A 15,145-nucleotide genomic window follows, 5' to 3' on the forward strand; every position below is an offset into this window, starting at 1 on the left:
CAGATACAATGTAAATAAAAGATAAACGTAATAGTGATTTTAACAGGAGTTTTTGCATAACTAGATTTGGCTAACATCATGGACCGACATGTTTGTCTATGAAGCCCGAATAGGACATGCCCAAACCGAAACAAAAACGCTGTGTACCGTTTAATAATCATTTAATAACATAAAATAATCGTTTAATATAATTAATAATCATTATTACAATACAAAGTATATAATCTACAATAATGATTTTTGCCAAAACATTGCAGCCCTATGAGCTCCTGCTTTTTACATGTGGACACAATTTTAAACATTCTATTGTTATTGACATATTGAAATATTCATTACATTAAGTGGGTAAATTTAAGTATTTGACATTAAAGACAACATAAGGTTTTTATAATAATATGATGATTATAAAAATGTCCCACAAATGTAAAAAACAGAAAAAAATGCACCCTTAACGGAGAAGTTATTTTCTGACCCTGCCATGAACGAGATGATGTTGCAAGATGTATTATATTATTAAAGACAATAACATTTTTTAAAATTAGTAAAAAAAAAAAAAAAAAATTATCAAAATATAAAAACAATTACCGGGGTTCATATGAAGCACATATGAAAAAAGGCATTACTTAGCAAGCCTGTAACCACCTAAATCAATGATTCAAAGAAGGATTTTTGGCAAATACAGGTAATTTACCTGGGAAATATTAAGTTTTTTAAACATTTATGACTTAAAGCACCAGCAGTGGTCTGATCTCCTTAAAACTTAAAACCTAGAGAGTCCAGAGAATTGTACTGCATTGTTTGTTTTTGCAGAAAAACCTAGTGCTAGTTTGCAAAAGTAGGTTTTTGACATCATCTCAATCATTTAACAAACAATTTGATTGAAAGCAGTGGCAATCAAATGTCGAATGAGGTGTTCTATCACATTATACAAATATCATGCATAGGTGCAAAAAAAAAATCTACAATGTATAATTGTTTAGGCCCTTGAAAAATTCTTCATCATCCCCCAGTGGCCAATTTCTTTCCAGACCTTCCAGGCCTGCTGATTTTCATTCTAATCGGTGTTCGTTAACCATGTCTAATGGGTGCTCAAAGTTCGTCGGCCAATGGCGACCATGTTTTTTGAGATACGCAAATGTCCTTGTAGACACTTGTGGCACTTTGGACCAAGATTGTGCACACTGGTTTTCATGTTGAAAGAACAAATGGTGGTGCAGTTATAGCCATTCTTGTTTTTTTTCCCCCTCTAATAGTGCCACCAAATGGCCAAGCTCCTCAATTTTTTTCCTGTGACCTGAGATTGAGATCTTACGTAAGTGTTTTGAGTTTGGCACATATATCTCATTTCGTTCAGGAGTCATTTTACTAAAAGTGACCCTGCCACTTTCGAATGTTTTGGCAGTAGAAAGTTTAACTTTTTTTGGATAATTATTAATATTTACTCTACAGAGAATCTTTCTGTTTGGTTTGGTTCCGATCTAGTGAAAAGCCTAGGACTAGTTTGCAAAAGTTGTTTTTTCAAAAAATGCAAAATACCCAAAAATTTCAAATTGAGGCATGCGTTTTGTCCGGCCAAAGATTCCAATGACATAAGACACTTGAGCCTAAACTGATGGTTTAGGAGTTATGAGCGATTTCGTACTTTTGATCGCTGTAGCGCCTCCGTCAGGCCGATTGTGGTGAGCCTTGATCATGTTGTAGGCTGTGTGAGTACTACCATCCCTCCAATTTTCAAGTCTCTCTTTCTCTCTCTCTCTCTCTCTATATATATTTTATTATTTTATTAGTAGATATTAATATATATATATATTATTATAATATTTAGAACAAAAAACAAATTTCACGATTGTTCTTTGTTCAAATATTTTTGTATCTTTATTACATACAGAACATCATAAATAAAAAAAAAAGTGCGTAGAAAAATTTAACAGATTTAGAAATTCTTGTATACAACTATATACAAAGATTCACTCTGAGTGGATTCACGTTCAGTGATGGAATCAAGCCGCAGTCTTCATTTCTAATAATAAGCACACTTCAATTCTGTACAAAAGCATGAGGGAAGAGGGATCCGGGAATTCACTGGCAAAACAAACAAATGAAACAAACAACCCCTACAGTCACGTTGCATAAAATCAAAGCTAGTGCGGGATTTTCCCAGCACTCTTTATACTACTGTTTGTACTGCAACTTACTAGCTGTCATTGATGTACTGAGGTAGTCAACCCAAACGGAGACGAGAGTCGGTCTAAACGTGCTGCGTGAGGAAGGGTATCAAAAGAAGACACATGGCTATTCATAAGTATGGTTTCCTTAAACACCTGTGGATGATCAGAAAGGGATTTTTCAAATGCTTAACACTGCACAAGTGATCCTAATATGTAGAACATTACAATAGAGCCCCATAAGACTGGCCTCAAGATATAAAAGCACATAAAAACAGTGGGTTCCTAAAAACCAATCTCAAAAATCGGCCTTCGGTCTGTATATGCGTTCAGAGCAAAGGTAGCTAACTTAAATTTAATGTGGCAGTCAAGGGTGTTAAATTTGGTTTTAAAAAAAGTGTTTTAAGTGACGCATTCATTTGCACTCATAATAAAAAAGAAAAAGAAAAAGAAATATACAAACGGCAATGTTCTGGAAACGCACAAATAAGTTGTGTGGTAAGATTGTTCATGGTTTGACTAAAAATTACGTCAGTTCTGGGGAATATGTACAGTGCTTACTTTTCCACAAAAAAAGAGCAAAGATTATTAAGGTGCTGTTGAGGACGACCTATAACAGGAACTCCTCTTGATTCAGTAGCAAAAATAATCACACCCTTTCAAACTTCAGGGCATCCTCCACTATGAAAACCTCTGTACATTAATCTAAACACTTTCAGAATAGATCTACTGCATTACCAGACACCAGTGGCAAAATTTGAAAGGCATGCTGGGACAAAGTAGCATAAGGACAGGTGAAATAGTTAAGTAAAGGGTATTTGTTTGAGGTCACCATTTTTAATTGTTCAATCAAAGTCATCCAGTGCAGGATGTTACTGGGTTGTTGAATGTCAGGGTAGGAAATATAACTCACACGAGGTAACCAAGACGTGCTGGTGGTGTAAAAATGCTACACACCCTGCGCTGTTTCCTTCAGAATACATTCATCTCCACACCACTAAGCACCTGTAATGAGTGACTTCCTTCAAAAATAACCACCCATATTAAAATATCCCTCCTTTTCCCACCTATGTAACAGAGTAAACATGCCAATTTTAGTTCAGGAAACGTCGGCAGCGCCGCGCCCCACAGTTGCAGTGCAATTTGTTGTTTGCATCTTCAATGGGAAACTTGTAGTCATAGGTGAGCTCCTCTCCACGGTAAATCTTCCGAAGGGCGAATATAACAATGTGCTTCTGGCCCTCCACGTTGATGACTCTCGAGTAACAGTTAGGGTCGCAGGAGTGATTTATAAATCGTGCCGCGTTTCCGTGCATGGTGGCATCCACCACGTCAAAGTCATCAATGCGAAACATGTAGCAGCCGATGCCCTTTGAGGAAAGAGAGAGGTGGGAAACAGACAGCAGGGGGTTAGGATTGAAACATTACTGATATGTTTTTAAGTAAAAACCGTACAGCACACTGTTAGGAATCACTTTTACCTTGCTGTCGTAGTACTTCTCCCGTTTGTCTGTGAGGACTGCACGGATGACGTTGCCAGCGTACTCGATCACCATCTCTCCAGCCTCAATGTTTCTCTTGCAGAAAAGACCACGACCATGTATAGCAGATCTGTCAGGGAGATCAGGAAAGCATGATTGCACCAATTACTTTTACTCTTTAAAGGTTGTTTATTAGATTGTTCTATAGATTGTTCTATTTTTTGTTCTATTTTTTTTATTGGCATGGGATTGGTTGTTAGATTCTGCACAGCTAGTTTTCTAGAAAGGCATTACCTGTACACTCCCACAGCCTCTTTCGAGGTTTTCTCCAAGTGCCTGAACCTCATAGCCATTGGCAACTCTGTACTTGTGGCTCGTCTAAAAGGAAGTCAAAATAACAGGATGAGTTACAAAAAAAAAAAAACATTAAAATGTTAACACCACTAGGCATGCACAGTTTAAATACTTTTTTTAAACTTCAAGAATAAAAGTAGGGAAATATATCAATGTTTAGAGTGAAAAACAGAATATTCATTTTGAGATTTGCTGATACATTAAACAGTGTTGATATAAAATTCTTAGTGTTATTGATATGCCAAACTTTTAATTTCATGTATACACGGCAGTTCAAAAGTTTGGGATCAGTAAGATTTGTAATGTTTTTTTTTTGTTTTTTTTTTTAAAGTAGTCTCTTACGCTCATCAAGGCTGCATTTATTTGATCAGAAATATATATAAAAAAAAAAAAAAAAAAAACAGTAATATTGTGAAATGTTATTACAATATAAAATAATGGTTTCTATTTTAATATACTTTAAAATAATTTATTCCTGTGACAAAAAGATGAATTTTCATCAGCCATTACTCCAGTCTTTTGTATCACATGATCCTTCAGAAATCATTCTAATATGTTGATTTAATATTAGAAATATCTATTTTGGCAAAATATTTCTTTGGAACCTGTGATACTTTTTTCAGCATTCTATGATGACCAAAAAGTTGAAAGGAACAGCATTTAATCAAAATATAAATCTTTTCTTAGTCTTTACTATCATTTTAATCATTTAACACATCCTTGCTAAATAAAAGTTTTAATTTCTTTCCAAAAACAAAAAAAAAAACAAAAAAAAAAAAAAAAACATACTGACCCCAAGCTTTTGAACGCTAGTGTATACTGTTAGAAATTGTTTCTATTTTATGTATGCATTTATTTATTTATTACTTTTTATTCAAAGAATACTGAAAAAAATTGTCACAGGTTCCAAAAAAATATTAAGCAGCACAATTTGATTTCAACATTAATAATAAATCAGCATATTATAATGATTTCAAAAGGATCATGTGATACTAAAGACTGGAGTAATGATGCTGAAAATTCAGCTTCGCCATCACAGGAATAAATCAGATTTTAGGTATATTACAACAGAAAAATGTTGTTTTGCATCATAATAATATTTCACAGTATTACATTTCTTTCTGTATTTTTGATCAAATAAACACAGCCTTGATGAGCATAAGAAACTTCTCAAAAAAAAACAAACAAAAAAAAACATTAAAAATCTTACTGATCCCACACACACAATATTGCTAAGCGTCTAACCTGCTGGATTTGAGCATAACGTCATCCTCTTCATCATCACACGGCCTAGACTCAGGAAGCTGACGGTGTTGCGACGCCAGGAAATTGAACATATCAAAGGTAGATTTTCTGGAGGAAAAAAAGAAAGCCAATTTTTGATTTCCAAATTTGGAAAGGAACAAATAGAGCAACTCAAAGTCATACGTGACAAAGGCATACATGAGTTTACAGATACTTACCGCACATAGACCTCTGCGCGGGCACAACCACTGGGGTTTATTGGCAGCTCTTCTTCCGGTACTTCATGCTGGTGGAAACGGAAGCAGTGTTTCTGGCAGAGAGAAGCACCCTGCAGCTGCTCCAGCAGAAAGAGCACAGCATCGTGGAGGACACCCAGCACTCTGGCACCGCTTACCCTGTTGAAGGGAAACTGCTCTAGCCGACAGCCTACCCGTGCCTCCTGGACACCATCCATTACTGCCTTCCACGCCACTGAAGAAACACAGCAAAGGAAACATAATAATGAGCCAAAGTATAAAAGGTACAAACTCATAATAGGTTCATCAATACTGACCATCCATGCTGTCGGCTTCTACACTAAAGCCATCCTCACTGGTAATCTGGAAGCGCAGGTGGGGCAGATACTGACTGGCACACTTATCCTGCTTGCCTGGTGATGGAGAGTCCTCATCTGAACTCCAACCTGAAATTACACATGTAATGAACTTTCAAAACCTCTGTTATTGTTTCATTGAAAAGCTTTAACAGCTACAACTAATGTTTCTAAGGCAACACAACATCTCATTCACCTGCATAGGGGGCCCAGTCAGAGGAATCACCATGTTTGGAGCTACACGGAGATTTAGCACGGTCCTGTTTGTCATTTCCCTGTGCTGCAGTAGGCTCCACAGTGGGAGTAATTCTGAAAAGCGGAAAAAGAAAATATTTTGATTATCTTGGGTAAAACATGACTTAATGTGATTTTAAGTCATCGGCACTGACCTCTCTTTTTCAGCAACCTTAAATTCTTCATTCTTTGGCTGGTCGAGAGATCCAACATCAGGATCGTCAAAGTCGAGTACATCTTTTACACTTGGGGCCTTTATCCTAACCCGGTTTGATCTAAGCATTAACAAAACAACATGGTTGCTATTACACGAAAGAAATTACAAGAAAAGCATGCACTACAAGAAAGAAATTAGTAACAGTTTAGATGTTAATTTTTTGTTGTGTTAATGACTAGTCGGTCGTAACTAGGCTTTGGTTTAGAGGGAGATCCACAAAGAAACTTGTATTTCTGTTAATGAAAAGTTGCTTTTAAGCATTCTTAAGTTGTGGTTGGAGACCTGATGATATTCAGTGTAAATAATCAGCAAAATAAAACACCCTTCAGTGAGGGGGTAAATTACGGAAGCCCATATCCACCACCGAAAGTGGTTATTGCAAAAATTCTTGACTTTTTTCCTCAGAATTGCATGATATAAACTTACAATGGCAAGAAATAAAGTCAGAATTGTGAGATAAAAATGTGCAATTCTGACTTTTTTTTTCTCAGAATTGTGAGATATAAATTTGCATTATTTGCAAAGTTTTAAAGTCAGAATTCCGAGACAAACTTGCAATTGAGAGAACAAAAAAGCCCGATTTGTGAGTTTATATCTCGTCATTCTGACTTTATAACTCGCAACTGTGAGTTTATATCACGCAATTCTGATTTGCGAGTTATAGTCAGAATTGCAAGACAAACTTGCAATCGCAAGACAAATTCCCAAGACAAAATTCCCAGAATTGTATGACACAAACTTGCAATTCTGAGGACAAAAAAGTCTGATTTGTTAGTTTATATCTCAAAATTGTGACTTTATAACTTGCAATTGCGAGTTTCGATCACGCAATTCTGACTTCATTTCTCAAAATTGTGACAGATAAACTTTCAATTGAGAGTTAGAAAGAAAAACTTGCAATTCTGCCGACATAAACTCGCAATTCTGACAAAAAAAGTCAAACTTTTCTTGCAACTTTACATATCGCAATTTTGACTTTTTTTGATGGCGAGATATAAACTCACAAATCTGACCTTTTTTTCAGAACTGCAAGGTTGTTTCTGCGAGTTTATAACACGCAATTCTGATTTGCGAGTTATAAAGTCAGGACTACAAGACAAACTTGCAATTGCAAGAAAAATTCGCAACACAAATTTCTCAGAATTTCAAAATAAACTTGCAAATCTGAGAAAAAAAAAGGTCACAGTTGCAAAATACAAACTCGGAATTCACAACTTTCTCTCAATTCTGACTTTTTTCTCAGAACTGCACCATACAAATTTGCAATTCTGAGAAAAAAGTCTGATTTGTTCGTTTATATCTCAAAATTGTCTTTATAACTCGCAATTGCAAGTTTCTATTACACAAATCTGACTTCATTTCTCAGAATTGAGATATAAACTTTTTATATCTTTTTTTAATATATTTAATAAAGATAAATAAAAAAAAAAAAAAAAAAAAAATGTAATAAACTTCTACGTTTATACACAATTCTGAGAAAAAATTCAGAATTGCAAGTTTGTATCTCGCAATCCTGGGAAAAAAAGCCAAAATTACGAGATGTAAACTTGCAATTGTGAAATAAAAAGTTGCAATTACCTTTATTTTTATTAAGTGGTGGGAACAGGCTGACATCGTAAATACCTTTTCACAGCAGTGTTATCTTTTATTGTACAAAACAACATCAATATATAAATGATTGTGTAACATCTGACAGACTGTTAACATGCTAAAAAAAAACAAACAAAAAAAAACAACACAATAAATCCCCTCTTACAACCTGGGGCTATAAAATAATCTACAACATCGATCATCAACTAGACCACCCTGAATAAATTTGACTGAATATTTGTACCTGCTGTGGTCATCCTGGGAACAAGGATCCAGCTGGTCCAAGAAGTCCGTCCTGCATTTTTTCACACCAATTCGATCAGTTACAGAAGACACTCTCTTGATCTTCACTTGAGGTCTGGAGTGGGACAAGATGTTGGGTTGAGTCCTCAGGCGAAACCCAGGGAATGATTCCTTTGATTCGGGAGAGAGGCGTTTTTCGACATGGAGCTGAGCAGGGCTTATGCCAGTGGGACTTGTTATTTCACGGTGACTTGCCATTGCTTTGTCAATTATCGCCTGGGCCACTTCCTTCTGCCCACTTTCAGAAACCGAGCCAGCTTTTTCTATTGATGGACTCGTGCTCTGTAACTGGCTTCCAGGATAACTCTGAGGAATCCTCCTGATTAGCACCTGGGTTGGCGGTGCTGCTCCATTGTTGCTGCTGTACGATATGATACGCGCTGGCGTGGTTTTGCCGAGACTAGCCTGAACCTGCTGCACTGGTATCACTGTAACCTTAGGGAGAGGTCGCTGGAGAACATTACTGCTGTGTATTATCTTCGCAATCTGGCTGATTTGGGTGTACGAGGGAGAATTAGAGCTAGGTAATTGGTATGTATTAGTCTGAGGGTTTTTCACGAGGATCTGTCCCGCACGGTTGACCAGAAGAACCTGAGGTGTAGGGGGTGCACCAGGTAAACAATGGGGCAGAGGCTGTTCAGTCACTTGTTTTGGGGTGGCAATGCGTATGGCGATCGTACGACCCTTAGTGGCTTCCTTCGGCAAAGCTCCGAAACCATTTATTAAAACCGAGGTGGGAGCAAGCGGAGTTCCTTGCGATGCAACAGAAAAGGTGGGAGAAGATGAGACAACACTGACAGGCACCGAAAGTGGAAGAGAGCTGGCAACAGTCATTGGCATCTGGAGGGTTCTGGGTTGGGAGCCAGGTCGTATGGTCACAAAACGTCTTTTTGCCGGCATAGATGGTGCAACAACGTGAATTGTTCTAGTATTACTCGCTGGCACAGATGCTGCTGGTTTCTCAACAGGAGATAAACCCCTCGTTAAAACATGTTCATCCTGGTTTATTGGTGAAAAACCAGTTGCCGCCTCATGACCAGCATTATTTTCTGTCAAGTCCAAAACCCTGCCATCAACTGCAGATATGAAATTCCCACTAGTGTCATCCAAGAACACTTCTTGCAAGCTTTCTGTTGATTCACTTTCAAGCAAGACTTCTTCTTGGGTTGTTACAAGATCACTGCTTTTGTAAAGGACAGGTGTTGATGCTTTTAGTTCTTCTGGAAATGACGCTTTTTGTACGTTAGAGTCAGAATCAACTATCATGTTTCCGCCATCTTGTAAAGTTATTTCCTGAATTCCCTGTTCTTCACAAACCTGGTCCACGGTTTGAATCTCTGGCTGAAAATTCTGATCAACAGAATCGGGTGCTCCTGGGCAAACTAGCTGCCGGTCGTCAAGGGTTCTGCCCTTGTTTGGACCAGTGTGTTTTAATGGCTCAGTATCCTGACTACAAAAACTACTTTCTACTTCCTGAGTATCATCATCAGCATTGGCTTCACCTGTATCACTCTCTGAGTCATTGTCAGCTCCATCCAACTGAGAGATGGACCCTGAGTTTGGAAGGACAGAGAGACCTGCCTGTGCAGAATCTTTGGCAGGTTCACAGACCACAACTGTGCGGGAGAAATTCAGATAATGGTCAGCGACATCCTCAACTGTTTCCATTTGCATCTCTGAAGCCACAGGAGATGACAAGTCCTTCCTGCCAGTGGTGAATCTGCAGGCTCCTTCTTCCTCACCACCTTGAGGATCACAGTCCAGAGCCACATTTTCATTAAGCAAAGCCTCATCGAATTCAAGCTTTGCATTTAATACCGATGCCACCGCCACATCCGTGTCTGGATCAAAGTGTGCAGAGAGCAGTTCTTGATTCGACCTATCGGATGCGGTGGGAATTCCGTGGCTTGCAGCCTCCTCTGGCTCTGACAAGGCAAAGAGCTCTTGAACCACCTCGTCGGTTTTATGTTGTGTGGTTCTAAAAGGCTGTTGTTGTCTTGGGGAGTGGCGGACAGATGAAGGTAAGGTTGAAGAGGGACTTCGAAGCGCTGCTTGTGGCGGAGAGGGTCCTGAGGTGACGCTAGAGGGAGATGAAGAGGAAGGCCTCCCTCTTCTGCGAGGTGGGGTGGAGCTCATGAGGTTCTCGGTTGCACCAAGTGGTGAGACAGGGGGGCTGAATGAAAGCGACCTAGGGTGAATCGAACCCCCCGATCGCAAAGCCATCGGGCCTGAATGTACCACAGGGGGTGGAGAGGCATTTCGGCTACGTCTCCTTGTCGCACGTCGTGTCTCGTCAAGGTCACTAATGGTCAAAATGTGATGGGATGTGGAAACGGCATTTCCTGAGAAAGCATTTGAAGATAAATATGAATGACTTTATTATGGATAATCAAGGCTCAAAGGAGTAGCTCACTTCCAGAACAAAATTTACATACAGATAATGTACTCACCCCCTTGTCATCCAAGATGTTCAAGTCTTTCTTTGTTCAGTCGATAAGAAATTATGTTTCTTGAGGAAAACATTTCAGTAATTATCTCCATATAGTGGACTTCAATGGTGCCCATAAGTTTGAACTTCCAAAATGCAGTTTCAAATCATCTTTAAATGGCTCTAAACGATCCCAGCCAAGGAACAAAGGTCTTATCTAATGAAACGGTCACAAAATTTATATACTTTTTAACTTCAAATGCTCATCTTGTCTCTGCAATGCGCATGCATACTCTGTGTAATCCGGGTCAATACAGTTAGGGTATGTCGAAAAACTCTGTTTTCTTCCCCAACTTCAAAATCATCCTACATTACTGCAGAACTACCAACCCAGTGTTTACAAAGTGAACATTCAAAGATGACTAAACGTCCTTTACCAAAAAAAAACAAAACAATACAAAAAAAAAAAAAAAAAAAACCCTGGTAAAACAGTGATGTAGGGAGTTTTTCAACCTACCCTAACTGTATTACCCCGGATTACACAGACTACACATGTACATCGCAGAGACGAGACAAGATGAACATTTGAGGTTATAAAGTATATAACTGTCAATTTGTTTAGGAAAAGGCCGAGCGTTTTAGAGAAGACCCTTCTTTCTTGGCTGGGATCGTTTAGATCCTTTGAAGCTGCATTTGAACTGCATTTTGGAAGTTTAAACTCACAGGAACCATTGAAGTCCACTATATATAGATAATTCCTGAAATGTTTTCCTCAAGAAACAATTTCTTATCCACTGAAGAAAGACAGACGTGAACATCTTTACAAGGGGGTGAGTAAATTATCTGTAAATTTTTGTTCTGGAAGTGAACTAATCCTTTAAAAAATAGTTGACCCAAAAGTGAAAAAACTCATTATTTACACAACCTCATGTCATTACGAACACATATTTTTAATAAAACCTTAGATGTTTCATATAACCAAAAGGTTGTAAAGGTGTTGTAAAACAAATCAATATATTTTATTTGTGAACTTATGTTCAGCTACTCCTTTTTATATGTAACTTAACTATTAATGATTTTTTTTTCTAAACAGTCTAAACAGTGATCGAAAGTCAAATGTGCATGTAAGATGCACAAGAACCAATGAGGTTTGTGACATAAATAAAAGGAAAATCTGTTCATCATATAAAGCTATCATGTTTCTTCACAAGCTAGAGACAGAAATCTCTCAGGTTTCATTAAAAGAGATTTACCAAAGTTTTATCAGTTTGAAATGACATAAAGGTGAGTAATTAATGATAGAATTTTCATTTTTGTCTGAACGATTCTTTGAATCACATTAAAACTGAACATAATTTAATTATTTATTTGGTAAATCAACAGAATTTTAAATTATGTAACAATCTTACCTGGAGACGGTAATGGTCTGGACATTCCTCCTGCAGGTCTCCTGCTGTGTGGATAGCCAGGAGTTTTACCTCCAGCCCCTGAGTCTTGTTTGGTCTTGGAGGGGGTGCTGGGGGGCAGCCCAGGTGAAAAGGACTCGCTATCTGTACCATCCTCATCTACAAGGCAGAAATATAATTAGTCAAAAAAAAAAAAATCTTTTGAAAAATGATCACTAATTGCAAAGATTCCACATCATACTGGGACAAAACTATGACAGGCTCTAACTTAAATATGCAATATGCTCTAAATAAAAATGCACGAATATAGATATTATTATATATTAATATACATACCATTGTGAGCTTTTGGACTGTGTACAATTGTGTGATTTTCTCCCTGATCCACCAAGAAGCTAGAAGTTTTGCACCGTGTTGATGGTCGCATCTCTGTCACATTACAAGTGTACCGACACCGCCTGCGGGGGTCAACGGTGCTCCAATACCACCTAGAACATCTGAAACCACAAATTATGTAAACAACTACAGTTCCTCATAATAAAGAAATAGGAATTAAAGCTTTATCTGAAACTGATATGTACTGTTAACAGCTTTGTTAAACCTTGCTTTTAAAGGAAAAAAATGCCTTTTTAAAATATTTTCTTAGACAATAATTACATTACAATACGGATGATGCTTTGATAACTGATCAAAAACAATATCAAATTATTTAATCATCAAGTTACAGCTGAGTGACTTTAAACTTTATATTACTCACTGGTAACCAACTGGATACAATTTTCCAGAATTTGCAGACAACTCCGTCAGAACACCAAGTTTTTGTACATGTAGCGACCCTGCATGGATACATAATAAAACATGTTAAACTCTGTCTTATTTTTAATGCACCAACAAAGAAAAAAAAAACAACATTGCCTGTTTACTTACCAATCATCACATTTACAGACTCTGGCTCCAAGCCTGTTAGAAACTTCCTACGTAGACTGATTCCATCAAAATCTACATAGACCCTTCTGAGAACTTCAAACCCATTGCCTTGTTCAATCTACAAAAAGAAAGCTTGTTTACATTCTTCACACTTCAATTACACAGTACCCGCAAAACATGTCAGTTTTTTACTCAAAGATGCACACCTTATTGTTTATGAGGTCACGGTGTTTGTAACAGTAGACTTTCTTATCACACTGGAAGACACAGTTGCTGGCACGAGCACACATGAAGTGGTAGTTACTCTGACATGAGGTAAGACAGCAGCCCACAGTCGCCCCTGCCTGGCCACAACGCTCACAGCGCTAGCAAAAAAGTGAAAATTAATACATTTAGTTCACTAAAACAGACAACATTCTATTTATTAAGATCAAAATCCATAAAGAACAATATGTAGCTGATATAATATATATTAGTTTTTTCAGGTTATGGCTATGGAAACCCTGAACTGGGTTTAAAATATTTATTAATTTCATTTTTCGTTTTTTCCTTCTACATTTTTATTCAGTTTTTATCTAAATGACAATACTCTGTATCAGTTTATACCAACCATGAAGCGGCCCCTGGCCACAGCACTGTGGACATGCAGCAAAGCTCCTTTGACATCCTGCACCTCCGCCGACCACATGCAGCAGTTCACATGAGCCCATTCATTCTGTCCAATATACAGCAGCCTACCAGCATCCTACACATAAAAACACAACACAACTCAACTGAACATGAGACTCATCTCTGAACTCAACTCATCTCTAACTCTGAACTGGTCACCTACATTCGGTTTGGCATCTCCATGATGCTGGCAGAGGGAGCACTGTCTTTCATCCACGAAAGACTGAGAGCTCACATTCTGCAAATCTGTGGTTCAGGGAAAAAAAAAAAAAAAAAGGAAAAAAAACAATGAACAAAGGATACAAACAAGAGGACAGCATGAGCCATAAAGATAAAAACAATGTGTTTACCTTGAGATTTCGACTGAGGGTTTTCTTTGAGCCACTGTGCATAACTGTGTTCATCGCCGGGGGGAATTACAGCCTCAGGAAGCATACCGCTATGAAACAAAAGGGGCAAAGCCTTAACATCACAAACAGAAAAAACTGAATGCATGAAGCTTATTCCCAAGTAAATTTGTTCAGCTGTCTTAAACACTGATTGCTGTAAAAACATTTGTAGATTTTAAAGGGATAGTTCACTCAAAAATTAAAATTTGCCAAGTCATTAATTACTCACCCTCATGTCGTTCCAAACCCGTGAGATCTTCATTCATCTTTGGAACACAAATGAAGTTATTTTTCTTAATTTGTGTTCCGAAGACGAATGAAGGTCTTACAGGTTTGGAACAACATGAGGGTGAGTAATTACAGACAGAAATTTCATTTTTGGGTGAATTATCCCTTTAACAACTGGAAGAATGACAAAAGTCATTCTATTGTAACAGAGTCAGAAAGTTTTTTTTAATACCAGAATATTTTATTGCTTTAAAAAAAAAAAAAAAAAAAAAAAAAAAGGTTCATACCTGGGGAATTCTTGTATATGAGAGTTCCACGTTTTTGGGTCTTGACTGTTAAACCAGCTAAACACTTGTTCTACTAGCTGCAAAACAATCAAAACATGCACCAAACATCACTTGCGCAATATGCATTGCATTAAAATCCTCAAAAACAGCTGAAACGAACACCAGCAGCTGTTGTAGGCCCACAGGAAAACACATTACCTTTATATAATACAATTTGGCATGGCCAGTGGGCTTTTGCTCCTCTAGAAGATATTTTTCTTTTCTCAGCCTTTCCACCATCACCGCCACCACATCCTCATGAAACGCTTTCTGAAAGAACAGAGTAAACAGCATGTAGTTACGGTTTATACACATTTTTAACTAATGTCAAACCACCCAACTGTGATTTCCAAATTAAATATATTGATATACTAAAAATTCAGTAGTTCTCCTGCAAATGTATAGAGAAGACTTGGACTGAATATAAATATAAACTACACAGTATTAGATTTTTTTTTAAGCGATAATTCTTTCAATAATTCAACATCATGTCATTCCAAACCCGTAAGACCTTCATTCATCTTCGAAACGCAAATTAAGATATTTTTGATGAAATCCGACCCTGCATATTTTTGTTTTCTTTGCACACAA

General features: G+C 37.5%; 1 protein-coding gene across 1 annotated transcript in view; it reads right to left on the reverse strand.

Moving 5' to 3' along the window:
- Positions 1 to 175: 175 nt before the first annotated feature.
- kmt2ba (lysine (K)-specific methyltransferase 2Ba) overlaps positions 176 to 15,145 on the reverse strand; it is a 38,699-nt gene continuing 23,729 nt past the window's right edge. The window contains 19 exon segments of the mRNA XM_051137098.1: positions 176 to 3,535; positions 3,647 to 3,776; positions 3,941 to 4,024; positions 5,246 to 5,353; positions 5,464 to 5,716; positions 5,799 to 5,927; positions 6,034 to 6,146; positions 6,227 to 6,346; positions 8,123 to 10,523; positions 12,019 to 12,174; positions 12,352 to 12,512; positions 12,773 to 12,851; positions 12,943 to 13,060; positions 13,149 to 13,307; positions 13,553 to 13,687; positions 13,775 to 13,857; positions 13,962 to 14,050; positions 14,516 to 14,592; positions 14,714 to 14,824. Of these exon segments, the coding sequence (XP_050993055.1) occupies positions 3,260 to 3,535; positions 3,647 to 3,776; positions 3,941 to 4,024; positions 5,246 to 5,353; positions 5,464 to 5,716; positions 5,799 to 5,927; positions 6,034 to 6,146; positions 6,227 to 6,346; positions 8,123 to 10,523; positions 12,019 to 12,174; positions 12,352 to 12,512; positions 12,773 to 12,851; positions 12,943 to 13,060; positions 13,149 to 13,307; positions 13,553 to 13,687; positions 13,775 to 13,857; positions 13,962 to 14,050; positions 14,516 to 14,592; positions 14,714 to 14,824 (4,782 nt within the window). The 3' untranslated portion in view covers positions 176 to 3,259.

The sequence above is a fragment of the Labeo rohita genome, chromosome 19 (assembly GCF_022985175.1).
Source record: "Labeo rohita strain BAU-BD-2019 chromosome 19, IGBB_LRoh.1.0, whole genome shotgun sequence".
NCBI classification, from domain to species: domain Eukaryota; kingdom Metazoa; phylum Chordata; class Actinopteri; order Cypriniformes; family Cyprinidae; genus Labeo; species Labeo rohita.